Source organism: Dunckerocampus dactyliophorus, chromosome 5 (genome assembly GCF_027744805.1).
Source record: "Dunckerocampus dactyliophorus isolate RoL2022-P2 chromosome 5, RoL_Ddac_1.1, whole genome shotgun sequence".
NCBI classification, from domain to species: Eukaryota; Metazoa; Chordata; class Actinopteri; order Syngnathiformes; family Syngnathidae; genus Dunckerocampus; species Dunckerocampus dactyliophorus.
The window spans coordinates 18,024,760-18,051,956 of NC_072823.1; the positions used below are offsets into that span (position 1 = coordinate 18,024,760).

Here is a 27,197-nt window from a genome sequence, read left to right on the forward strand (position 1 = left end):
TATAGCAGTTAAATGTTAACGGAGAGTCTGTTCTGCCCCCTTGTGGTGTGGAGTGAAACATACACTAGACAAGAATCCCTGTGATGCTCAGTAATGCTGAGAGTTAATGCTATTCATTACTGTGTGTATGTGGTCATTGGTATGATATACTGTGATGTGTTAGCCACGCAGGTAAAGGTCCTCAATTCTTTTCTTAGAATTAGCTGATATTTCAGCTTCTCAGCACACACTTGCAATGTCATGTTTGGTTAAGTGTTGTATAGTTCATCATTCATCACAGTTGTTTCATTATAATTTGATTGATAGTACATGTATTACTAACTTGAACAGCACTTTATGCAGAGTGACTCTCCTGACGGGAAGGCTCCTGTTTCTCCTCCTGCATTGGCTCCTCCTCCTCCCTGTCCTGCCACTGAATGGGTCCTTTGTGGGGGTTTCCTCAGCATTCCAAAGGGAATACCTGCAGGTGAGGGTGCAGAAACATTTGTCCTGCATTGGGATAGCTACAACCGCACGCTCAATTAAATATGCAAGCTCCTTCTGGAGGAGCTAACGCTTTTCCATTGCTGAGTAAACTCCTCTTTGCAGCAACTCCCAAGAGTGTGATCACCAGAGCAAGAGAAGAGGGAGGGCAGGATCCTCGTTTTCCACCCAGGTGAGCGATCACACACTCACACACGCACACGCACACACACAAATGTAGGCGAGATCAGGTAGAGCAATATTTGCCTTGTTTTGTATGCAGGTGTCTTTATAGAGGATCTAGCAGGGTGTGTGTGTTTAAGATGACTTGTACAAGCAGCTGCCTTGAAAAGACATACTACTAAAAGTGAGTATGGGCTTCAGTTTCAAGTTTTTCAGGTGTTCTCGTGCAGTATTTTACTATTTTTGTGATAGTTGTTATGGTGTTGAACACACACACACACCTTCTCCAATGGCTTCCCTTCCTTCTGTTGGAACTTGTCTATAGAAAACATTGCCTGCAGCTATTCAAATGATCGCACTGCCATGCTGACTTAACATGTAACTGACTGCAACAGCTTCTCAACAGCACTACTTTCTGTTTCATGATAGCTGATTCTAAGGCTTAAAACAGTGCATTACATGTTTAGTCATTTTTGCCACCTACTTTGACCAAACTCTCCACTTTTTATCTACACCCATGGGCAGAGTCCACAAGAAGGAGGACTTTGTCTTTTATAATCATCACATCTGTAAATTGCTCCATTTGTTTATCATTTTGCCCTTTGGTATCTGCTGGTGTCCTTAAATACAGGGGGAAGCTAATGGGATGGCATTGTGGGCATGTTCGCCTCAGACTTGAGTAGGAAATTCTACAAAAGATAGATTGATAGGCATTTCATACAAACAGTAATTGCACAGAGAGAGTAGTGAATGTTGCTACTTTGTTTTGCCACAAAATGCCTTTTCTGTGGCCCGATTTGTCATGGTTAGGTTTGCACATATTATGGTCCTATAAAATAATGTCAGTAAAGAGCAGCTTGTCAAGCAACATCAAAACATGACTGCTTTCCACTAATTTCACTACCTTTTAATGTGAAGTCCCACTACATTTTGAGGACAGGTTCCATTTCGGTACTACAAAATGTGCATTGTGGTTGGGCCTTGGCCTGTTAAACTGGTGATGAAGATATTGTTTTTTCTGAAATAAAATGAACATGATGATAAATTCAGGGAAGAGGTTCTGTCATTGGGTACACAAGTATACTGCATGTGAGTATTATGTTACCTTTATAGTACAATAGCTCACAAAAGTGCACACACACACAAACCATTTAATTACAGTATATCTTCTCAAGGGACGATGCTATAGAAAGTAAACTTGTATATACTTAACAGAAGTCAGTGGATAGGGTATATAGCTGTACTATCCACCGAAACAAATCAACACGCATCCATTGTTGTCTAATTAGCTGGCAGCACAATTGGGTGTTAAGATACTGTAATGCTTCCCAACATGTTAAAGAGCCCAAACACACCTCCAAGATGACAAGGGATGATGATGCTGATTATAGCAACAGTGCTGTGTTGTGTGTTTCCCAACAGCATGTTGCACACAGTCACCGAGTGGCTGTGGTGGGAGCGTCTGTGGCTGCCAGGGAATGTCTCATGGGCGGACTTGGAGGATGGCGAAGGTCGTGTCTACGCCAAAGCCTCGCAACTTTATGCTGTGCTGCCGTACGCGCTCTGCCTTCTCTTGGTCAGGTTCCTCTTTGAGAGGTGAGTGTAAGACGTGATAAGATGAGATGCTGAAGCAGTCTGGACTGGAGCAATGTTCTGATGACTTTTGGAACCCGCGATCTGTCTGAATTAGGTATTTGGGCCCACGAGATGGCACTGTTTCATATTTTCTTTTATTTCATGTTGGTTTTTTTAAGTTGAAGTGCTGTTTGGTGTTATTATAAGCCCAAATAGGCAAGAGCAACCACCATGGTGGTGTATTATAAAACCTCTCTTCCTCATTATAGTGAAGGATGACATTCCTTTTTACACATTGCATATATTTGCAAGTATGTTTTAAATCAACACTCGTGTGTCGATTGTCCCATAAAACAAAATTGGCTCACATAAGTTAAAGAAAGCAAAACGTAAATAATCAAATATATCAACACCACCATTAATAAATTCTATACATTTTTAACAATGGTGACAGAGGGAAGCCCCTCCTCAGGTATTTCTGCCTTGGCATAGAAATATTTGTACCAAAGCACACATAAATAATCAATTATATCATCAAATAAATTCCCTTTTGTAACGATTTTTTTTTTTTTTTAATTAATGAACTGTATTTTTATTTTTACAAAATTAACAAGGACAAGCCAAAGAAAAAGAAAAATACCTGGACCAAGGCATACATAGATAAAATATATAATAAAATGTGTGTTTTTTTATATTTATACATACATTATATTTATGTATATTTTTTAACTGGTCACAGCCCTTATTACATAAGCTATTTTCTCCACTGGCCTATGGCACTTCAAGGATTCACAGTATCTAAGAGCTCTGCTTAGCAACAAGCAGCCACAAAAATTAAAGATGTGTCGTTGATATCAATTTTTAAATTGGAATTCAAGATACATTAGACACAGGGAGAGTTTTCCTGGTTTGTAGTGCCAAGTGCTGTTTCTCCTTCTTAATAAAGTTGTAATGGCTATTGGAGTTCTTTCTTACTGGTGCAGATTGGTGGCCTCGCCGCTAGCCAGTGTTTGGGGAGTTAAAGACAGAATACGTCACACTGTTGAACAAAACGCCATCCTAGAGAACTACTTTTGCAAACAAGCGCACGTTCTGTCACCGGTGAGCTAATTTCAGTGAGGGTTTTTCACGAGTTCCCAGTCATTTAGGAGTTGGGTTTGGACTGACTTCCCTCCTATGTGTCAGGCTGACGTGAGGGCTCTGTGTAAGAAGACCAGCTGGCCTGAGCGGAAAGTTCAAGTCTGGTTCAGGAGAAGGCGGAACCAGGAACGCCCAGGACTCCGCAAAAGATTCTCTGAGGCCAGGTTTGTGTTTATGTGATCAGTAAGGAAACAATTCATCAAATGCTCATTTTTAATGTGTCATTATTGATTTTCATGCCAACAGTTGGAGATGCGTGTTCTATTTTTTTGCATTTGTTGGCGGAATCCTCGCCCTCTATGATGTAAGTGTTTTTGGTACTTTTATACATTTGATATGTGTCCTGAATGGCATTTGTTGCACATTTTACACATCTCTGACAATGTTGGTGTCATTTTTGTTGTTCTTGGTTTTAGAAACCCTGGTTTTACAATATAAAAGAGGTGTGGGCAGGTTTCCCCAAACAGGTAAGGTGTTTACATAAGAGACAAGATGTGCTAAACACAGTACAATAAACATAACATTGGTGTTATGTGTCCAGTCCCTGCTGCAATCTCAGTACTGGTATTACTTCCTGGAAATGGGTTTCTACCTCTCGCTTCTCCTGAGCCTCACATTTGACGTGAAACGAAAGGTACGTATGTTTTCACGTTTGTTTTTTTTTTCTATTTATGTTAACTCAGCCTGAACAACAACTTGCAAAGTGACTTTTCAGTCTCAAATAACAAACACAAACGTCAGTGCAAAACAGTAGTCGTACCATCAGGCACACCTGCACAGTCTAACGATCGCATATTCTGACCTATATTCTCCCTTCACCAATACAGTAATAAAATATGTATTCATTTCACAATGTTTTACCCAGTAGTGTAGAACTAAACTGTGTGATATTAAGTGTCATTTAGCTACATGAAACAGCGCTCATTATGATGCAGTGCAGCAATACAGCATAATAGTAATAAACATCTTGTTAAATGACAATTTACCAGTATGCTGTACTCTGATACCAAAGTCATCCATGTAGATTTTGTAGCGGTAGAGAAAAAATGTTATTTATTTTGGATACTGTATGTCTTTTCTCTCAAACCCAGGAGGGTTTGGAGGGTAAAAAATAAATAAAAGCAAAAGTACCACTAGATGGAGCCCGTGTACCACCAGCGGGACTCATACCAGGGTTTGAGAATAAATGGCCTTCCTAGACCATCATGCTTTTAGCATGTACAAAGCTGGGAAACCCAATAACTTACAGTGAAAAGTCTATCGGAGCTTGTTTACCTTCATCGTTCTCACGGTCATTTGCTGCCATCTTTTGGCCATATAGTGATGCTACATTGAGGGCTTACAAGCAGTTGCTTCAAATACGTTAGTTATCAAGACAACTTGGCAGAGGTGTAGTGCCATTCTAGTGGTCTTTGTTCAGGCAGAATTGTTGCTACAGCTCAATTGTGTAGAAAACGCTGTGGTCAATGGGTGTGATATATGGATGCTTCCATACACATGCTGACATGTGCTGTGCCTGACTGCAGGACTTCAAAGAGCAGGTGATCCATCACATCGCCACACTAACTCTCCTGGCTTTCTCCTGGATCTCCAACTATATCCGTGTGGGCACCATTGTGATGGCACTGCATGACTCTGCTGACATCCTGCTAGAGGTCGGTGCACATACGAACATGCGTGTATGCTTCTTTACGGCACGGCTATCCAAATGCCGGCCTGTGGGCCAAATCCAACTCATAAATGACATCAAAAACGGATGGAAAAGAGCAGAGCACTCTTGTCATATCAAGGGTCTTTGACGAGTGCTATTGCAGTAGGTCCTTAAATACAGCAGAGCGCTCATGTCGCATAGAAGATCTTTGAGCATTTTTGCAGTAAGTGCTTAAAAATAGTGCAACACTGATGTCATTTAGTGGATTTTCGACCAGCATTTTTTTCAGTACATCGTATTCTTCCGCCGTGCACATTGTAACTACTTCTCCAGCGAGTCACTTATTTACAGACCAAAATGACATTTTAAATTTATTTGTGGGACAGCGTTCGTAACCACAGCATGTCGTACGACCGAATGTCGTAAAACAAGGACCACCTGCATGTGGGGGCGTACAGCCCAACTTTGCTCATGCCTTCGATTTCTGATCAACATTTGCAATAAAAGTGACACACCCTCATTTTTAATGTTACAGTTTTAATGTAATCATTTTGATCATGTTGTGTAAAAGTTAGCTGTTTGTTTGTCAATTGGGTATCATTGCTCGATCGTGACTTTACGACAAACGCTGTTTTGATCTTGCAGGGCGCAAAGGTGCTCAACTATGCAAAGTGGCATCAGACTGCTAACGCTATGTTTGTGGTCTTCACCCTCCTCTTCACGCTGACCAGACTTGTGCTTTTTCCTTTCTGGTAAGTATCAAGTACAGGTTGCGAAATGTAAAAGGTGTGTAAGAGGCTGATCGTCCACAGGGTGATTCACTGTACATGGGTGTATCCACTGGAGAGGTTCGCTCCCTTCTTTGGCTACTATTTCTTCAACGTCATGTTGATAGTGCTCCTCATGCTTCACCTCTACTGGGCCATCCTCATATTTAAAATGCTCTACAAGTGTATCTTCACCAAGGTGGGTTTACACGCGAGTGCTTTCAATACATTTTCTACCACACCTTCACTCTGTGCTTTTGTCTTTCCAGCTGGAAGGTGATGACAGGAGCGACGAAGAGGAGGACGACAGCGATTCGCCAAAGGAGAAAAGCTACAGACGGAGTCATCTCAACGGTGCAGGGGCCAGAGGCCGGGCCAACGGTCATTGATGACCTAAACTGTAACTCTTGGACGGAATCCCACTAGACTCTCTGGAATGTGTTTGTACAGGAAACAAATATTATTTTTAAAAGAACTGAAGGATGAGCCATGACCTGATATGAAGCAACATGCAGACCTTTTGAGTATGACAGACAAACTTGGTCATTGAGATTCAGAAAAAAAAGTGGTAAGGTTACAATGGTGCAAAAAACACCTATGCGTTCTAAAGATATGGAAATAGATCAAAAGAGACAGCTCATTGGTGCACGTAATGGAATACACCTATTCTCCCTACAAAGACCACTGTTAAAACACCTCCAAAAACCTCCAACAAGTTTTTATGGTTTAATATCCATGCTGTAACCGTGTAGTAACAGGTACATTCATGATAACATGTAATACTTACAGTATTTTGGTCCTTTTAAGCGTTACCGGAACTTGTGAGCATTGATTTCACGTAGCAATATATAAACAAACGCTACACCAAGCATTAACTTTTCCAAACTCAAAAACAAAAACACAGCAGCAGTGAGCGACAGCTCCAATATGTAGCGTAGTGGCCTGAGGCATTGGGAACGCAGCGCTCTTAGCAAGTGTGTGGTGAAGCTAGTCGCTAGCCGGCTAGTAGCTAGCAGGTGTGGTGTGGCAAGGTGTCAATCCGCCAGTAACGTAGTTCGATTGGCGTAACAATGTTAATAATAATAATAATAATAAATGTCATTGTAGCTTGGTTAATATGCATGTCACATTATATGTAAATGGAGTGTTGTTGGCGCTTTTTGGAGGGTTTTTGTTTTTTCAGAAAGCTTAATAGGTGGAATAAGTGTTTCCCATTCTTTACATGCATTCTTAGCTACCGGTAAGTATCTTTTTTTAATATCTTTAGAATGCACAGAAAAGAGAAAGACGCGTGTTCGTGTCACACAGGATTGTGGATGATGGGCAAAATTCCAAAAAACGTACAGTTTTCCTTTAACGTGCTGTCTGTCCGACACACAGCGAAAGCTGTCGTTGTGTTGCATATGAGAATTCCGCCCACAATGAAGACTACCAGGCACAGTATGACGGTGCTGGTTAGGCAGAGGGGTGTTCTAAAGAAGAAGTAATCTCATTATTATTCAACTTACCTACAGAGTGACTCGCTTGATTTTTAACTTTCTGTTTGACTTCTCATCCAGGTCCCCGTGCAAATGCTCTGATATACTCCCCAGATATAACATGTACTGAAAAGCTTTAAACACACTTCCTATAAAAATCATTTTTGAATTTGTGGATAAAGAGAATATTGTTGCTGAACTGTTATGTATGCACTCCCTCAAATGCAAACTGCACTTTAATGTCTTTTCATTAAAGGGACAGTTTGTAACTGGCTCAAAATGACACCGCCAGCACATCAGTGGCAGAGCTACACCCTGGTCACTCTCCGCATCTAGTCATTTCAGGTATCAACTTAGTGCCACCTCTATGTGAGTTATGGTCTCACCTTGGCCACACCAATGAAAAATGTCTGGCTCCGCCACTGCTGCACGTGTGTGTGTGTGTGTGTGTGTGTGTTTGTTACCTGGGGCGCAGTTCACATTCGCGGAGCAGGAAAAGGGCGGAATATAATGCAACATGTTCAAAAGATAACGCCCTCTAGGCCCCACGTCACCATTGCAAACAGTCTTTTTACATTTACAATTTATATGAATAAATGTAATGAATTAAATCAATATTTGAGAAAGTTACGTAAAAAAAAGTGCAATTTGGGTCACTGCTTGTCATTGAGGGGTGTTGGTATGTCCCCCAGCAAACAAGATCAGAACCACTGGCTTATGTGTGATTTCCTTTTGGAGATGAATTAAGTATCTATTTATCTAACCATTAGCATTCAACACACCTGTGGAAATGGTGTGTTTGAGATCGGCAACCCTGTTTGTTTTTTATTTACGTTCGACTTAGAGGTGTAGTTTCAAGTGTTGTCAAAAAAAAAAACATTTTGAAAAAGTATTATTATAAATTAGTTTAATGAGATTGAAACTATTAAGATAAAAGTACACATTTGTCATTAAATATTAATTCATTAATTGTGTAAATTGTATTTCTTTAATTATTAAATGTTAGGTAGTATTTGTTTGCATTTTTTTAAATATAGTTTTTTTTTAGAAAATCCAATACAAATAAATCACTGGTATACTTTTAAGTTAACAATTTACTGCTTTGGACTACATTAGCACATTTGTTATTTTCTAATAGTTTACTTTTAAGTGCAGTAGTAAAGGTAATGGTTTCATTTATTTTGAACATGCATGCAGTACAAGTTACTTTGGAATGCATCACTTTGTACAATTCACAGTTCCACATGTCCAAAAAGGAGTAGGATGGAGCAAAGCCAATTTTAAATACATAGGAAAATGATAAGGCGGTATAACAATGTGGTGCAATAGGAGTATGATAAGTAGGAGTATGATAAATATATAATAACTGATGAAAAGGTTAATAGTTGACAGAAGCATAGTTGGACGATGAGTGAGTACAGACAACGTACTGAAGTCAGCTGGGATAGGCTCCAGCATACCCGCGTAGCCCTAGTGAGGACAAGCGGCATAAAAAAATGGATGGATGGTTGATATGTTAAAGGTTTTTAGCGTTGTTGTTTTAAGTTAAATTTTTCCCCTTAGGCCATATTTCTCCTCTCTTGTTGAGAAGATTTGTATTATGTTTTTAGGTAGCAGGTTATTTTTTGCTTTATGCATAATTGTAGCTGTTTGAAAGATTATCAGTTCATCAAATGTTAATAATTGTGATTTTAGGAATAAAATCTCTATTATGGATTATCTTAACTGACCTTTTTGGGATTACATTTAGCAAATGAAGTGCACTTTTCTAGTTATTTCCCCATATTTCCACACAATAAGTTAGATATGGTAATACCACAAAACAATAGCGAGTATGGAGTGATTTTTGGTCCAGATCAAATTTAGTTTTATTCAGTATTGAGGTATTTCTTGCCACTTTATGTTGTATATTTTTGATGTGAGATTTCCATGTCACGGTGCGGTTGGGTGCCGGTCTGGGAACTCCAAATGCAGAGGCTGGAGGCAGGTAGGTGAGCACTGAATTTATTCTGTCCCAGAACTCACAACGAAAAGCGATGGTGACAAAACAGATACACCATGAAAAAATGAAACACAAATAATGCCGGTTGGAGGCAGAGTCTGCTGAGCGCTAGCAAGAGACTGGAAACAATACGAGGCTGAGAGACACACACGGCTGGAACGTGGTGTAGCGAAGGAATAATCCGGCGTTCTCCAGCTGTCCGTAGTCAGCTTAAGTAGTGGCGTCGGCACTCAATTACAGGTGCGTTCAGCAGCTCCGCCTCCAGCCCGGAACTAAGGATCTGGACAGAAAACACAGAAAAGGCACGGGAGACGAGGGCAACGAGAGAGAGCCCTGTGAAACGTGACAGTATTTCCCCCCCTTAACAAAGGGCGCCACCTGGCGGCCTACCTGGCTTCTCCGGGAAGCGACTGTAAAACTCTGATAGTAATTGGGGATCCAGAATGAGGGCACGAGAGATCCACGAGCGGTCCTCGGGGCCGTAACCCTCCCAGTCGACCAAGTACTGAAAACCCCTGCCCCTTCTTCTCACATCCAGAATGGCCTTGACCGTGAATGCGGGATGGCCGTCGATGAGCCTGGGAGGAGGAGGAGGCACCTCCGGAGGGCTTAGGTTGCTGACACTGACTGGTTTGATGAGGGACACATGGAAAGTAGGATGAATTCTGAGGGAGTCCGGGAGCCTCAGCATGACGGCCGAGGGACTGATGACCCGTTCCACAGGGTAAGGACCGATGTACTTGGGTTGTAGTTTCTTGGAGTCCGTGTGCAGGGGTAGATCGCGAGTAGATAGCCACACCCTCTGTCCAGTCTTGTACTCAGGGGCCACCGACCGATGTTGATTGGCCAAACGCTGGTTACGCTCGGCCGTACGTGCCAGTGCTGTCCGGGTATTCCGCCAGGCTAGGCGGGCGCGGCGCAGGTTGGCTGACACGGAAGGGACCGCCGACTCCGCCTCCAGTGAAGGGAAAGCTGGAGGTTGGTACCCGTAGGCCCCGTGGAAAGGTGAGAGGCCTGTGGCTGAGCTGACCAGGGTGTTGCGCGCATACTCAATCCACGGCAGATTGAAGGACCATGAGGCTGGCTGCTGGTGGCAGACGCAGCGGATGGCGGATTCCAAATCTTGGTTAGCTCTTTCTGACTGGCCGTTAGTTTGTGGGTGGTAGCCGGAGGACAAGCTCGCTGACGCACCCAAGGCCCTGCAGAAGGCCTTCCAAACTGCCGAAGAGAATTGTGGTCCCCTGTCCGAGACCACGTCGCAGGGAATACCGTGAAGCCGGAAGACGTCTTTGACCAAAAGTTGAGCTGTCTCCAGTGCCGAGGGGAGCTTGGGGAGGGCAACAAAATGGGCCATTTTGGAAAAACGATCCACGATGGTAAGAATGACCGTGTTGCCATTGGATGGTGGGAGACCAGTCACAAAGTCCAGTGCCACATGGGACCACGGTCGGGAGGGGATGGGCAGGGGGCGCAGCAGCCCCGCTGGGGCTTGATGGGACGGCTTATTCCGGGCACAACTCGCACAGGCGGCCACAAACTCCTTGACGTCCGAGCGGAGGGAGGGCCACCAGAACCGCTGAGACAGGAGGAAGATTGTGCGTGATACTCCCGGGTGGCACGCCAGCTTGGATTCGTGAGCCCAACGTAGAACCTCCGGGCGCAGCTCTGCGACCACAAACAGGCGACCAGCGGGGCAGTCCCCCGGAGGAGAGGAGTCCTTGGTTGCCTCCGCCACTCGCTTCTCCACGTCCCACTGTAGGCCTCCCAGGATGCGGGACTGAGGAAGGATGGTCTCTAGTTGAGGTAAGTCCACAGGTGGGGAATGCATCCTGGAGAGTGCGTCCGGCTTGCCGTTCTGGGATCCAGGGCGGAACGTTAGCGTGAAGTCAAACCTGGCCAAATAAAGTGCCCAGCGCGCCTGCCTGGGATTAAGTCTCCGGGCAGATCGGAGGTAGGCCAAGTTTTTATGATCTGTGTGTACAACAAAAGGGACCTCCGAGCCCTCCAGCCAGTGCCTCCACTCCTGCAGCGCCAAGACGACCGCCAACAGCTCCCTGTTGCCAATATCGTAATTACGTTCTGCTTGGGTCAGGCGGCGTGAGAAGAAGGCGCAGGGGTGCAGCTCGTGATCGATGGTGGAGCGCTGGGAGAGGACGGCCCCGACGCCGGTATCGGAAGCGTCGACCTCGACAACAAAAGGAGAGTGAGGGTTAGGGTGAGCAAGAACCGGAGCAGAGGTGAAATAGGACTTAAGCTTCTCAAAGGCGGAGTTAGCGTCTGGGGTCCACATAAACTGAACTTTAGTAGATGTGAGCCTGGTCAAAGGTTCTGCAACCCGACTGAAATTCCGAATGAAACGACGGTAAAAATTTGCGAAGCCCAGAAACCTTTGAAGGTGCTTACGTGATGTAGGAGTGGGCCAGTCAACCACTGCCTGGATTTTGGCAGGATCGGGTCGGAGTTGCCCCTTCTCCACAATGAACCCCAGAAAAGAAACTGATGAAGAGTGAAAAGTGCACTTCTCCGCCTTAACAAAAAGCTTGTTCTCGAGAAGTCTTTGGAGGACTAACCGAACCTGCTGAATGTGTTCTTCGAGAGAAGTGGAAAAAATTAAAATGTCATCTAAATACGCAAAAACAAAACGTCCAAGCATATCACGGAGGACATGGTTTATGAGACCCTGGAAAACTGCGGGAGCATTTGTGAGGCCAAAAGGCATAACTAAATATTCAAAATGACCCAATGGTGTGTTAAAGGCGGTCTTCCACTCATCCCCCTCGCGGATACGGACGAGGTGGTAAGCATTGCGGAGGTCAAGCTTGGTGAAAAAATTTGCAGAATGCAGAGAGTTAAATGCGGAATCTAATAAAGGAAGTGGATATTTGTTCTTAACTGTGATATTATTAAGTGCGCGATAATCAATGCAGGGGCGGAGTGACTTGTCCTTCTTTTCAACGAAAAAAAACCCAGCGGCAAGTGGTGAGGAGGAGGGGCGGATAAGACCGGAGGCAAGTGAGGAGGAGATGTAATCTTCAAGTGCCTCTCTCTCAGGTTTAGAAACATTGTACAGGCGTGAGGAAGGGAGAACCGCACCCGGGTGGAGATTAATACAGCAATCATAAGGGCGGTGGGGGGGGAGTGATGTGGCTTTATCCTTACTGAAAACCTCTCTGAGATCATGATACATGTTAGGAACCAAGGTGAGGTCGATACTTTCCTGCGAGGGGGCGCGAGCGGCCGCGGACCGAGGCCACACCCCCTTGCAACAGTGCGTGTGGCAAAACACGCTCCAACTAACAATGGCAGGTCTGGCCCAATCTATGTGCGGATTGTGTCTGCCTAACCATGTAAGCCCCAGCACCACGGGAGCAGAGCGCGAGGGGATGACAAAAAATGTCATAATTTCACGGTGATTACCAGCCAGACGGAGAGAGAGGGGGCGTGTCTTGTGAGTGACATTAGCCAGGTGACGCCCATCCAGGGAACGAACCACTTTAGCTGTTGCTAGCGGAACTACAGGTATAGCGGAATTAGCAACGAAAAGTTCATCAATAAAACAATCGTCCGAGCCCGAGTCGATAAAAGCATTGATATCGACATTGATATCAGACCATGCGAGTGTACCTGGCAGCTGCAATCGGGTGGCCGCTGGAGCAGCAGGAGGCGGCTGCGTAGTCCGTGAGTCCATCGGCGAACTAGGATGAAACGAGGGGGAGGTCTGGAAGCGTTGGTGGCCAGGTCGAATGGGGCAGAGGGAGATGGTGTGGTCCGCTTGTCCGCAGTAGATGCAGAGGTGAAGCCGCATGCGCCGCCTCCTCTCTGCTGGGGTGAGACGGTGCCCACCGAGCTGCATGGGCTCCTCCGGCGCCAGCAACGGCGTGGTTCCCGTGGTGGATGGCGGCCGGTTGTAGAGAGGGCGCTCTTCAAAAAGGCTCCGGTCGTAACCTGGTGCTGCTCGACGGGACAGGCGGTCCTGCTCCCGGTGGTCCAAACGCTTCTCTATTCGCACGGCCAGAGCGATCAGTTCGTCGAGATTCCCCGGAGTCTCCAGAGGGATCATGTGGTCCCTTATCCGCTCAGCGAGTCCGTCAGCGAACACATCCAAGAGCGCGGAGGGGTTCCAGTCGCTCTCCGCCGCGAGCGCACGGAACTCGATTGCGTAATCCGCTACGCTGCGGCGACCCTGGCGCAGCCTCAGGAGGGTCCTGGCCGCCTCGCGGCCCGGTTGATTCCGCTGGAATATCTGCTCCAGGGATTTGGCAAACGCGGAGAAGGAAGAACAGATGGCCGATCGCCGGCTCCATTCTGCCGTCGCCCAGGCCGCCGCCTTGCCGGTGAGATGCGACGTGGCGAAGGCTACGCGAGCGCGCTCCGAGTGGAAAGCGGCCCCTTGCAGCTCGAAATGCAACTCGCATTGGGTCAGGAAGGTGCGCACGTCACCAGAGTCCCCGGAGAATCGCTCTGGCCTGGAAAGCTGGGGGCACACGACCGTCGAGCTGGACTCGGGGGCAGGAAGGGGCGCAGGATCCGGAGCGGCGTCAGCGGCTTGTGGTGGAGTGAGAGCCGGGTGACCCTGGAGGGCGGACAGCACAGCGTTGAGCTGCGACTCAAGTGCGGCCATACGAGCGTCTTGTCGCTCGGCCAACCCCTGCACACTGGCTCCAAGTGCACCGAAATGCTCCTCTTGCTTAGTGAGGCGCATCGCTTGGAGACGAAGTGATTTCTTAAGGGGGTCCGTGTCACCAGGTTCCATATTCTGGCCGGATTATTCTGTCACGGTGCGGTTGGGTGCCGGTCTGGGAACTCCAAATGCAGAGGCTGGAGGCAGGTAGGTGAGCACTGAATTTATTCTGTCCCAGAACTCACAACGAAAAGCGATGGTGACAAAACAGATACACCATGAAAAAATGAAACACAAATAATGCCGGTTGGAGGCAGAGTCTGCTGAGCGCTAGCAAGAGACTGGAAACAATACGAGGCTGAGAGACACACACGGCTGGAACGTGGTGTAGCGAAGGAATAATCCGGCGTTCTCCAGCTGTCCGTAGTCAGCTTAAGTAGTGGCGTCGGCACTCAATTACAGGTGCGTTCAGCAGCTCCGCCTCCAGCCCGGAACTAAGGATCTGGACAGAAAACACAGAAAAGGCACGGGAGACGAGGGCAACGAGAGAGAGCCCTGTGAAACGTGACATTCCAGCTCATATTTTAATTTATTATGACCCCCAGAAATGTATTTTTGTTCACCCTTTCAATGTCCACGGCATCAGTTTGCGTCCTTTCTGCTATTACCAAATAACATTTCAGGATAATTAGTTTTTATGTTTTTCTTCTTAGTATAGTCATTTTTTACTTTTTTATTAGCTTGTGTGTGCTTTCTCCAGAAGAAAATGTAGTAGTATTGTCTGCAAATAATCCTAGCTTCAGGTCTTTTGTGACTTTACAGATGTCATTTATATATATATACTGTATATATATATAAGTTGAACAGTTTTGGTCCCAGTATTGACCCCTGGGGTACGCCGCACGATACAGTATACACTCCTGATCAAAATCTTAAGACCAGTTGAAAAATTGCTAAACTTGCTGACTGCAGCACAATAATCATCAGATGGCATCTGCGGGAAAGAGTTTAAAAAACAAAAAAGGAATTCAAAGACCTCGTCTCCTTCAATGCCACAAAACTGCCCGTGACTTTGCCAGGGAGCATCAAACATGGGACATTGAAAGTTGGAAAAAAGTTTTAAAAATGTAACCTAGACGGTCCAGATGGCTTCCAACGTTACTGGCATGACAAGGAGATCCCACCTGAGATGTTTTCTACCCGGCACAGTGGAGGGGGGTCCATCATGGTCTGGGGCGCTTTTTCATTCAGTGGAACACTGGAGCTTTAGGTGGTGCGGGGTCGTCAAACGGCGGCTGCTTACATGCAGATGTTGCAGCAGGCATCCCTCATGACTGAGGGCCCTCGTCTGTGTGGTAACAGCTGGGTTCTTCAACAGGACAACGCTGCAGTTCACAATGCTCGCTTGACCAAGGATTTCTTAAGGGAGAATAACATCACTCTTTTGGACCATCCTGCATGTTCCCCTCATTTAAACCCCATAGAGAACATTTGGGGATGGATGGCAAGGGAAGTTTATAAAAATGGCTATCAGTACCAGTTGGAAGTTGAAATGTTAGCTCTGTATTCGTATTGGCTGTCCGAGAGTAATTCATTCTTATATATAAATTTGTCCAACCTGTTCTTGAATAGCTTTTCAATGATTTTTAATTTGTGAATTGATGTTTGTCTCCATTTTTGAAGATTGGTACTACCGTACTTTAGCCGATTTCATTTGGTTTGGAAATATACCAGTCTGAAACAAAACATTACTGATGGATGTCAGCAGTTCTGTTATCTCATTAATGACCTTTTTTATGATTTTCATTTCAATTCCATTACAAGCAGTTGACGTTTTTGCTTTACATTTACTGACAATATCAATGATTTTTCTGTCACATCATTGAGGAACATGGAGTTGGGATTCCTGTCTACAATTTCATTCCCTTCCTCCAATCAAAAGAAATAGGTGATCCTTTCTTCCAAGTTTGGTCCAATATTTACAAAGTAGTTCTTTAACCTTTCAACTGCCTTGTTCATATTATCATTTTTGGCATTTCCATCTGTCAAATACTGAGGGCCATCTGCCTTCTTATTACCGTTCCTGATTATATTGTTTAGGATGTCCCACGTTGCTGTAATGTTTCTTTATTCTTGTCTGGTGATTATAATATTTTTTCTTACACACTCAAAATATTGAACTTGTTTTTATACGTTTTTGTACAATAAATCCCTGATGGCAAACTTTAAGCGAGAACAAGTCTAAAAGTAAGGAACTCAAGCAAAGCACCGTAGATGTTTGCAAAATACAAGGAAGAATTTGTTATGTTTTTTGTACTTTATTATTGATTTTTGGATTATTATATAAGCCGCACGGTGGTCTAGTGGTTAGCATGTTGGCCACACAGTCACAGTCAGGAGATCGGGAAGACCTGGGTTCAAATCTCGGTTTCTGTGAGTTTGAGTTTGCATGTTCTCCCCGTGCGTGTGTGGGTTTTCTCCGGGTACTCCGGTTTCCTTCCACATTCCAAAAACATGCATGTTAGTTTAATTGGTGACTCTAAATTGTCCATAGGTATGAATGTGAGTGTGAATGGTTGTTTGTCTATAAGTGCCCTGCGATTGGCTGGCGACCAGTCCAGGGTGTACCCCGCCTGTCACCTGAAGTCAGCTGGGATAGGCTCCAGCATACCCCTGCGACCCTAATGAGAAGAAGCGGCATAGAAAATGGATGGATGGATGGATGATTATTATATATATGATTCTTATTTATGATTGTGGAACAACCTTGACCCATTATATTACCATATTGTTACATGATCTCATCACTTTTCTATGTTGTAAAAAGATCACATATGAAATACAGTGTCACAGGCGGCGTGTAGCCGCTAATTAGTATCCCAAGATGCAGAGAGACAAGTGTCCGTGTCACAAAAATATATTTACAAGTTCACAAAAAATATAAAGAACAAAAATGCCAACAGGTCAAAAGAACATACACTCCGGGCATAGCTGCGGGAAAAATATACAACAAAAGGGAATAAGTAAGGACGTTGAGTAAACGGAAATACAGTAGCAAGGGCAAAAATACAAGGCTGACAAAAAACACTGCTGAAAAACCAGCAGGAAAAAATGAAACAGAAATAGTGCAAAATCAAGAAGAATCCAAAATTACAAAGTACAAGAAAAAAACACTGCTGGGACACCCCAAGCAGGGAAAGACAAGTACAGTACTGACTAACACAGGGAACGAAGGAAAAGCGAGGCAAAGAAAGTCGGAATCAGACTTGCATAGGAAGACAATCTGGCAACAGGTAGGTAGCAAGGCAGGGTCAAAATAGTCCGAGATAATTGTTTTCAAGTGTGCATGAGCTCCTCCCACGGGTCGGCAGGTGTGCTGCAACAAATGACAGTTAGAGGGCAGCAGAGCAGCACCATAGCTCATGACACACAGGAAGTGAATAAATGTACAGCAACAGATGTGAAACGATGGAGAGTACCGGTAGGCTTAAATAAGCTTTGCTTCTTCCTACTCCTTTTGGACATGCGGAACTGTGAATTGTACTATTGTTAAGTATTCCATTGTGATTTATATGCATGTTCAAATCAAGTGAAACCATTACCATTACCAAGTAAAAAAAAAAAATAAACTGAAGTGTTTACCACCTCTGTATACGCTGAGTGATGTTAACCAAATGAATAAACCGGGCTATCGGGGAAAAATATATGAAATTCCCTCAGTAAACTTCTTTTCCAGATATTGTATCCCAAAAGTGTTCTTTTCGTTTTGAGCACGTTTGTGTGTAAAAGATGTGCCGTTTTACTAGCTCGAGGCCAATTTGTGGAAGTAGCCTATCAAAAAGTACGCAAATCCCATCAAAACTGAGAATTACACGGCACTATAAAGGTTCATTGATACTCCACAAATCTAAAACAAATACACACACAGACACTTTGTTGACACAGTGAGTGAGTAAACATCAAACACAAATCGTCCCATTACGTTTCCATTTTGTCACCCGAGCCCGTAGAAGGATGCTAAATAATTTCTAATTACCTTGCACTCCGAAAAGTTCGTCAAAAGATGACGATGACTTTATTTAAGTGCGTCAGGCAGACAGCTCGTCATCTAACAGGACCATCTCCCCAACTGGATAGCCTGTGGATGTTGCCAGCGCGCCCTCTCGCGGCGGTGCTCGATGGTAGCAAATTGGCTGACAGCTGTTTAGCCGTTACCATAGGAACCGCCGCATGCGTCATGCTGCTCGACTATAAACACTTTCTTTTGCAAAATGGCCTCCAACAGCTACTTTAAAACCTACCGCACCAACGTGAAAATTGGCAACTGGAAAGAGGAACAGCACTTGGAAGAGGTATGTGTCGAAAAATTAGGACGTTTATTTCGGTGCTGTGTTAGCTAATAGCAATATTGGGGATCTTTACTAGACAACTTTAGCTCGTCAGCAAGAATTGATTCACAGCTCACAAATTGTGCGTTTTTATCCAGGGGTTTATAGCGATCTAATTTATCTTATTTATTATGTATTGACGTGTGTGGTAAAGGCAGTGCGCTAGCACGAATTAACTTGAGACAAATGTGCACATTAGCACTCAGTAAGTCATCAAAACTTACCTTTATGCATTCCCACATAGTATCAGCATTTGACACCAAATATGAGGCGAAAGAAAAATGGTAAAAATACAGTAGTAATCTATCTGTGCGGCGAGAGAAAGTTAGCACGCGCACAATGGACATGCGTCACGTGAGACGGATGTAACAGAGAGAATCCGGCCACTTTTCAAAATAAAACATAAAAAAATGAAATAATGGAAATTATTTTTTCTTTCTGTGCGGCCCGGTACCAAATGACCCACGGCCCGGTACTGGGCTGCGGCCCGGGGGTTGGGGACCACTGGTACATAGCATATCCGTCACCGATTTGAAAATGCAACTGGCTCCTTTCGACAAGACGTGTGGTGCCGTGAAGTGTCAGTCATCTGGGGTGACACCTGGGGGTCCAATCAAATTTCAGGGGTGTCCAATTCTAGCCCAGTCTCCCCTCTCCCCTCTCCGCCTGTGCTGTGCACATTAGCACCTTATAAACAGGGAACAGAACAGGCAGGGGTGCCGTCAGGATTTCTGTGCCCCATGAAACAAATTACATTGGGTTGGAATTATGGTAACTCCCCCCCATATGGCACTTCTGAGAACAGGTGGCTGACAATGTTGACTTATGGACAACTATTAATGGAACTTGTGTAAAGGGTAAGAAGATCCATGTATATAGGTCTAGACCATTTATGTCAGGGCTTATAGGCCTCGTGATGTAACTTTACGCTGCAACGTGTGAGCTGGATGTAGCAACTGCTAGAGGTACACACAGGGGCGCTGCCAGGAATTCTTGGCTCCATGTAAAAAAAATTACATTGGGCCCCCCCCGCCCCCTTTTCATTTTTTAACTATTTTTGAGGCCCCCAGTTAGTGGCCCTGGGAAATGTCCGAACATTTCCCCCTGTATAGCGCCCCTGGGTACATACAGTATAGAATTCATGATATCAGCTAGCTAAGCTACATGGGACTGTCAACACGGCTAAGTAAAATTGGGTTACCATGTTGAAATAAAATAATGTTTCATTCTCAATATAGACAGGCAGAACATTATACAAATGAATATAATGTCTCATAAAAGGTATTATAACAGAAATCAATGTAACCAGGACTTTATGTGTATGTGACTCGGCCATGTTTGACTCACTTGGGCTGTACTGAGCATGACCAGCGTACAAAGTACGATGGCCGTAAAGGGTCAAAAAGGTAGTGCACCATTGTATGTGTGTAACAGGATAACATAGGGTGTCCAGACTTTTTTCCACTCAGGACCGCATACTGAAAAATCAAAGGATGCGGGGGTCCACTTTGTTATGTTTTATGTATTTTTTATTATTATTAGTATTTTTTATAATTATTAAGCTTTGTGTTAGTATTAGTTATCAGTATCAACATTTCAGCTTTTTCGTTTGACAGTGTGCATTGTTGCGTCTATTTTTCCCATTTTTGCAGCTTTTTACAATTTTTTATTTATTTTACAACGTGCCGCTGGCCAATAAAAAAACAAGCCGAGGGCTGCAATTGGCCACTGGGCCACACTTTGGACACCCTCGATGTATAGTTTATGACATAAGAAGCCAAAACGATAATCAGTGGTTTCCATTGATCCACTTACAGTATATGCTAGCTAGCTAGGTACATACAGTAGATATAAATAAATACATCGCTAGGCCATTCGAACCGTGCTGGAATGAACATTTTCCTCACATTGTGGATTTCCATCAGTTGAAATTTGTGCGTGATGTCATTAATTAAATGATACGTCTTGATGATGCCCATGAATGCAGTCAGTCACTTTTTGATTATTTTTAGTATTTAGAGGTTACTGTATTTCTGTTCTGAATTGTGTCTATTGTCATTAAGAACCTGCAAGGAATGGTCACATTACAGTCTTGACAACTGGTCAGCGTGGGCCGATTGCCTGAGCATTCCTTTATGTATTAATATTTATGTACATAGCTATACATACAGTACAGCGTGTATCGTTGCTTAATAACAATGAGTACCACTTCAATATTGATGTGTCTGCAGGATGTGCGAATGGAATTCCTGAGTAAAAGAGAAAGGGGAGAGCTCGCTGCTCAGAAAGTTGACTTCCTCAAGCACCACATCTTGAGACCGGTACGTTCGTGTAAAATGAACAATAATAACACAGTGTCAGTGGCGATGATGATTATGATGATGACTGTGTTTGTCCATGTGCAGGTGAAACTGAGCGTCACCATGGATGGGGGGTTACACATCGGGGATGTTGTGATGCTAGTGAACATAGGCGAACAGGGCGAGTGTTGTGCTTTAAGCATCAACGCATACGTTGAGAACATGGTGAAGATTCCTTCTCCTGGCATTATTGCTCCATGTGGAATTAGTGCTGGGAGAAGCATTCAACCCTGTGTGCGTACTGCTTTCATCATTACCAGGTACACACACACACACACACACACACACGCATAGTGGTGGTCATAGTGTTGGCTAGTAGCATGGATGACTCTTCCAGAAGGAAATTTGTAACGCCGCATGTTGTTGCAGTGTGGACGGCACTCCTGAAGGATCCACTCTGCACTACGAGCAAAGTTTTGCCCTGAAAACAACAAGTGGCTTTGCCCGGGGCGTAAGTAACAAAAACACACCAACAAATAGAACTACAGACAAACAAGTTTTTAGATGCAGCCTCCAAATTTGCATGTTTGCTTGTGCATAAGTGCATCTGTTTGTGCATAAGTCATTTGTGGGACTGGGATTGTGTCCCGGAAGCCTTAATAACTGCCGGTAGGAACGACTGAGTTGATTATGCAACACATCCATGCTGGACCAGATGCGTAAGGGCAACGTGGTGGCTTGCCATGGTGGAAATAAAAATTGTTACTTAGTGAAACAATCCTCCTTGGCATTATTCCAATAGCTTGCGAGCAGCAACCTTCTACAACACGGGAAACAGTACAAATGCACGAGTTATTAGATAGATAAAGACTGTAATGTGATGTGTCATTCATCTGAGGTTGTATTTATCTCATTTTCAGATTTTATTAAGGTGGACTTTTCCTAAGGTGACTTGGGTCAAATGCAGTTAGAATCGAGGGTTTCTTTGTTTTCCAATAAACCTTTATCGTTGAAGCACCGTAAGCTTTCCGTGCAGCAACCTCAGCAACTTTGTATATTACTCCAACAGAAAAAAGCTTTTCACATTTGAATGTGCTAACAATATTGTACATGAGATCGAACGTGTGCCACCGTGATTTTGTCACTTTCCGTTTCAGCTTTACCTGACAAGTGACGTGCTGAGTTTCCGAAAGGTAAAAAAAAAAAATGTTTTCGAACAAATCATCAAAGCAAGTACTAAATGATTTTAGGTTTATTGACACTTATTCCCCCCAACACTTACACTTAAAGTCTGCACAGAGGTCTCGTCTCCAGGAAGTAAATGTGGACGAAAGCAATTCCTTTCTCTCCTGGTGGAAGATAGTGCACTTTGATCCCCAGGAAAGACTTGAACACGAGGGTCTGCCTGTACCTGTGAGTACCTCCTTTGTCCACGATTCAATATTTCTCCCGCTCGACTATACGTCATCTTAACAAGGTCGGCCTTTGGCGTCCGCAGGCTAACTTCAACGTGGTCATCCTCCACTGCAAGACCAACCGGGCTCTGGCTGTTTTGGAACATCACGTTCTTGGGTACTTATTTTTGTTTTACACTCAAAAGATAACAGACTGTGGGTACTTTTTTTTTTTTACACTCAAAAGATAACAGAGTGAGGCCAAACTGTTGAACTGAAAACATCAGTTTGGTGGGTGAGATGACACCGAAAGTACCAACAACCAAGTTCCTTCTTTCTCCAGAACGCCACCAAGGCCAAACATAACTAGATAAGGGGCATGTCATGTTCAGTATTATAGAAGAAATAGCTGTGTTCTTGCATGGGTTTACTTCGTGCGCAGTGTAGCCTTCGTCATTAATCCGTTCCAAAAGATCAGATAAAAAATAAAGCAATTTTTAAAATCGGAAGTAATGTAAATTCAATTAAAATACAATTTTTTAAAAAACACTCCGAAATATTCAGTGTATGTGAACGCCTCATCGCCGCAGGCTGCACACTGCGTATAAAGAGGAAGAAAGCAGACAAGAAACTGAGTTGTTCATCGTTCTGTGTGCGCTTTAACACACACACGCGATAATGATGATTAAAGGATTCCCTGACCAGAATCTGTCTATATTGTCCTAATTGTAAAAGAACCATTATCCATTCTTGAGAGAATGGATGCTTTCTTTGAGTGCCGTTTAGCCATTTGATAACCGAGACGTTGTACAAAAAAACGAGACATGGAGCGCAATCATTTTCTTCAAAAAAACGAATCCTGCAAAAAAAAAAACGGGGCGTACGGAAACCAAGTTTCCACTGTTCTCCGGTTTTCTCCCACATCCCCAAAACATGCTGTTTAATTGTTTAATTAATATCCATAGGTGTGAAGATGAGATGAACGGTGATTGGCTGTTTGTCCGTGTGTGCCCCGTGATTGACTGGTAACCGGTTCAAATTCGGCTGGGATAGGCTCGAGCTCAACCGCGACCCCGAACAGGATAAGCAGAATGGAAAAGGAATGAATGAAAAAACATGACTGTAAATGGCATTTCTTGCGTTCCATAGAGGTTGTGCTCAAAATGCTTTGGAAGACATGCAGCAATTACATTTTATGATCATTTGACAAATAGTCTAGTTGCTAAGACAGGTCAAGACATTTTGGTTGATGGCGTCCATGTTTTTCAACAATCTTGTTCAAATTTTACAGACATGGGCTTGTCACATGTCATAAATGTGTGTACCAACGGATGTGGCGATTTGGCGAAACACCCAAAATTTACAGTGGCTGTTCTTTGTGTATTTCTCAGAAAAACAGTAGCACATTCAACACAGTAGGGATGCATGTTTTTGCCAAATTTTCATCCTTTTGTGTGCAGCGGATCAGTACAAGCCCTAGCTTACATAAAGATATATATGACAAAAAGAACATATGAAAAGAAAATAGGACAGCCCATGGTATGATTGTGTTCCCGCAGCAATGTCTAAACAAAAAATCGACCTTAAATTTGGCCATCATATTTAAGGTAGACTTTTGATTATGATGGAGCCTGCAAGTCCTTGTTATCAGCATGCCTTTTAGAGTTTTCGAAGAAAAAGAAAGCCACAAGCACAGTTAATCCTTTAATGCTCGCTAACCTGAGATTTTGTCATGTATTATTTTTGAATTTTCCCCTATTTTTCATCAATGAGTTGGCTGAGCTTCTGGAGGTTCCCCTGTGTTTTCATAAGAGCCCGAGTGAATATTCTTCACCTGAGGCCCATGTGGCTGTGTGTTGTCTCCCTGTAGGACCACATATGGCAATGAATATGAGGTGACTGCGCATACCTTTTTGGACGCCCATAAAGCTGAAAAGTCCAACAACCACTGGATACTGTGCACCTCTGACCCGGGAGGCGAAGGACTTGTGCTTCTTAATCGCCTGCAGTCAGAGGCGGACAGAATGGCGTCAACACAAGAAAACACTGACAGTCCGACAGAGTACATCACATGCAGTGTATGTAATTATCGAGAAGACAGATAATTTGGAACTATCTTAGAAAAACAGACTTCTGTGTTTTTGGCGATCATTTCCGATGAACCAGAGTTGCTTTGCTATAATACAAGCTCTCAAGGAATTCTTGTTGGAATAAAAATTTGATATGTGGTCCTCTGGCTGTTCTTTAAAATAATAATAAACCACGTGATAGTGAAGCCCTCAGTGAGGCCTGCTTCCCACACTCAGAAAAAGGCTCATCATTGCACTTTTAGGGATACATTGGCTTGTCACTGGGGTGATAGTCATCCTTAAAGGTTCTGCTTTGTCTATTGGACATTAGTTTGGGAGAATGGCATGGTTCCTGGGGTCTGGCCCTTTGTGTGAGGAGCCTCCTCCCCCATCCCTTGTCCCCCTCTCTTGCATGGCTTTCCTGGCACATGAAGTGGTCTCCTTCTCAGTATAAATTCAGTCTGGACACACTATATGTTAATAAAACAATTTAGACACACAACTACTGTTTTGAGGACAAGGCACAATTATTAAAAAAACAAGAACGCGGAGTTGCTAAATGACACCTTTAAGCAGAGTGACAGCCAAGGCAAAGGGAATCAAAGATTCTGTAATTGTCACAAAGCAATGAGTTTGATAGGTGAGCTTTCAGACACGCTGCATCGCGGTAATTGCGGAATAAAGTCACTTTTCAGCTCCATATGGGACGCTTACTTTTGTTTCTAAATATGGGATGATGGGTTGATCCCCACTTTGTGTGGGAGTTACGTTTCGAGCCTACTAGCGAATGGCGGAAAAGTAATTGATAGGCCCTTAAGGTCTACTTTTGACACACAGCTCGCTCCTACCCCTTCAAATCCTGCTAGCTTGATGCTGACATTCTCTGATTTCAGATCAACATTTGCAATACACGTTATTGTTGTAATTATTATTAGATTAGATTCCGCTCCTGAACTCTCTTTTCAATTACCGTTACAAGCGACAGAGCCAGCAAGCTAAATGATGAATGCACAATCCAGGTTTAAGCCCTCAGTATGCCTCACACACTTATTAAACCCATATACAATTATAAAATGTGTAGGTATTCACCACTAATGAATGACAGCGAAGGATGATCGATAGAACATATGCATCGGAGGCACAGTCTAGCCTTTAGCCTGGTCATCACCTTTAGCAAAAAGAAGTATATTCAAGTGTACTATGAGTATACTTATTTTATACTAAAACTGAGGACGTATACTTGAAGTAGACTTTTTATAAACTATATTTTATATACTTAAGAATAGTACAGTGAAGTATACTTAGCTTATACTGAAAAGCATACACAAAAGTCTAAGACTAAGTACATTAATACCACGACTTACACTTATACTTTAATACTAAGTACTTCATATACTTACACTCACAAATCACACACATCAATTGTTGTGTGTGTGATGAAGATGGCATTGTGCATCCGCCGCGAGCGTCGCAGCCATCTTGTTTACATACTGTATGTGTTCCACAGCGGATGAAGATACGAGGGTCGCAAAAAGTAAAGCTGAGCGATTTGTGAGGTCTGATTTTTTCGAGGAGGCATTTTTGTCATGTAAATGTATTACTCTTAAACGCATTGTTTTGAGAAGCCAAACTCTTTACTCAGGTAACCCCAACAAATAACCGGAACTATGTTTCTTATCACTGAAATCCAACCAGAACTGGCCTCACGGGACCAAGTGTGGGGTAAGTCACTGTTGATGGACTACGCTGCTGATGGGGATGTCATAGTAGTTTCCTGTAATCATTCCAGTAATGACTTACGATCATATATTAACTTGTGTTCACCTCGCTGCAAGTTTTGAGGTCACATTCTAAGAATGTTGACTGTAGAAGCTAATTTGTATTTGTATTTGTATTTGTATTTGTATTTGTATTTGTATTTGTATTTGTATTTGTATTTGTATTTGTATTTGTATTTGTATTTGTATTTGTATTTGTACTTTATTTATCCCACAGTGGGGAAATTCACTTGTTACAGAAGCAAGCAAGATACGCAAGTAAAGAGTACAGTGTAAAGGATACATAGTGACTACAACATCGTTCAGGTGGTGCAGGTGTTGTAGAGCCTGACAGCGGTCGGTATGAAGGACCTGCGGAACCTCTCCTAATCCCGCTGAAGCAAAAAAGACAGGGCACTGCCATCTTCAGCTTCAGTATCCATAGCATCCACTTCAGGGACACGCTAGGTACTGTACGTATATTTATGCTATGTCGGCTATGTACGTACATTTTATGCTTTACTATCACGTTTTTAAAAATTATTATTGATTTAAGGTGAATGAAATGTATTTTCTGAAGAAAAAAAAACTTTAGACAAAAATGAGCAAATTTGCGTGCTGGTAAATGCCCAAATCTAAAACCCAAACCTAATAATAAACCTACCGTCATAACTGGTTGGGCACCCCTGGCCACAACAACTGCAATCAAGCGTTTGCGATAAATTTGAACGAGTCACTTCAGCGCTGTGGAGGAATTTTAGCCCACTCATCTTTGCAGAGTTGTTTTAATTCAGCCACATTGGAGGGTTTTCGAGCACGAACCGCCTTTTTAAGGTCATGCCAGGTCAAGCTGGAGTTCGGATCCCAAGTGCAGAGAGGACACAACCCGGGGTTGAACAAAAGGTTTTAATACAAAAAGAGTCCTCCAAAGGGGTAAAAATACAAACACAAAAACATAATACAACTAAGAACACTGCCGGAGAAGCCCAGCAGAGAAAAAATGCTCACAGTACAGACAAAACCAATGGACCATGGCCCGGTTGTTCAAAACTAATTTATTTAACCACTGGTTACACTTCACTAACACGGACCAATACGAGAAAGGGTTGAGCGGAGAGCAAGTGAAGGTTGAGGGACGATCTGGCACCGAGTCCTTTTGCCATGATAAAGAGTGCCAGGTGAGTAATTGCTTGCGGGTGTTCACCAGAGGCTCCGCCTCTGCAGGCCAGCGGTGCACTGCAACAAACACCAGACAGGCGGCAGCAGAGTGACAGACACAGAGCCCGACAACAGCGTCTCAGTAGGATTCAGGTCAGGACTTTCACTAGGCCACTACAAAGTCTTCTTTTTTTTTTTCTCCAGCCATTCAGAGGTGGACTTGCTGGTGTGTTTTGGATCATTGTCCTGCTA

At 43.6% G+C, this 27,197-nt stretch overlaps 2 protein-coding genes across 5 annotated transcripts; both read left to right on the forward strand.

Moving 5' to 3' along the window:
* The first annotated feature begins 76 nt into the window (after positions 1 to 76).
* Positions 77 to 7,555, forward strand: cers3b (ceramide synthase 3b). 2 transcript variants are annotated; one of them, XM_054775198.1, is made up of 13 exons: positions 388 to 466; positions 589 to 655; positions 746 to 829; positions 2,068 to 2,241; positions 3,204 to 3,321; positions 3,406 to 3,524; positions 3,607 to 3,664; positions 3,777 to 3,827; positions 3,902 to 3,994; positions 4,887 to 5,015; positions 5,657 to 5,763; positions 5,824 to 5,977; positions 6,048 to 7,555. In XM_054775198.1, exons 4-13 carry the CDS (start codon positions 2,069 to 2,071, stop codon positions 6,165 to 6,167), a joined length of 1,122 nt encoding a protein of 373 aa, XP_054631173.1. In that variant the 5' UTR covers positions 388 to 466; positions 589 to 655; positions 746 to 829; position 2,068; the 3' UTR covers positions 6,168 to 7,555. The 2 variants fall into 2 exon arrangements, with proteins under 2 accessions (XP_054631172.1, XP_054631173.1); XM_054775197.1 differs by lacking the exon at positions 746 to 829 and having other exon boundaries at positions 77 to 466.
* Positions 7,556 to 7,689: 134 nt separating this feature from the next.
* cfap161 (cilia and flagella associated protein 161) lies at positions 7,690 to 24,165 on the forward strand. 3 transcript variants are annotated; one of them, XM_054775199.1, is made up of 9 exons: positions 7,690 to 9,187; positions 14,456 to 17,360; positions 20,499 to 20,588; positions 20,673 to 20,887; positions 20,997 to 21,078; positions 21,725 to 21,760; positions 21,858 to 21,980; positions 22,066 to 22,139; positions 23,832 to 24,165. In XM_054775199.1, exons 2-9 carry the CDS (start codon positions 17,226 to 17,228, stop codon positions 24,064 to 24,066), a joined length of 990 nt encoding a protein of 329 aa, XP_054631174.1. In that variant the 5' UTR covers positions 7,690 to 9,187; positions 14,456 to 17,225; the 3' UTR covers positions 24,067 to 24,165. The 3 variants fall into 3 exon arrangements, with proteins under 3 accessions (XP_054631174.1, XP_054631175.1, XP_054631176.1); XM_054775200.1 differs by lacking the exons at positions 7,690 to 9,187; positions 14,456 to 17,360 and adding an exon at positions 18,011 to 18,231; XM_054775201.1 differs by lacking the exons at positions 7,690 to 9,187; positions 14,456 to 17,360 and adding an exon at positions 18,930 to 19,124.
* The last annotated feature ends 3,032 nt before the right edge of the window (positions 24,166 to 27,197 follow it).

Excerpts from the sequence above, each read along its gene's own strand:
- cers3b (XM_054775197.1), top strand. The coding sequence starts at position 337 with ATGCAGAGTGACTCTCCTGACGGGAAGGCTCCTGTTTCTCCTCCTGCA. Across the intron at positions 3,322-3,405 it reads AAGCGCACGTTCTGTCACCG|GCTGACGTGAGGGCTCTGTG; the intron begins GTGAGCTAATTT and ends CCTATGTGTCAG. Across the intron at positions 5,016-5,656 it reads CTGCTGACATCCTGCTAGAG|GGCGCAAAGGTGCTCAACTA; the intron begins GTCGGTGCACAT and ends TTGATCTTGCAG.
- cfap161 (XM_054775199.1), top strand. The coding sequence starts at position 17,226 with ATGAGCTCCTCCCACGGGTCGGCAGGTGTGCTGCAACAAATGACAGTT. Across the intron at positions 21,761-21,857 it reads ACGTGCTGAGTTTCCGAAAG|TCTGCACAGAGGTCTCGTCT; the intron begins GTAAAAAAAAAA and ends TTACACTTAAAG. Across the intron at positions 21,981-22,065 it reads ACGAGGGTCTGCCTGTACCT|GCTAACTTCAACGTGGTCAT; the intron begins GTGAGTACCTCC and ends TGGCGTCCGCAG.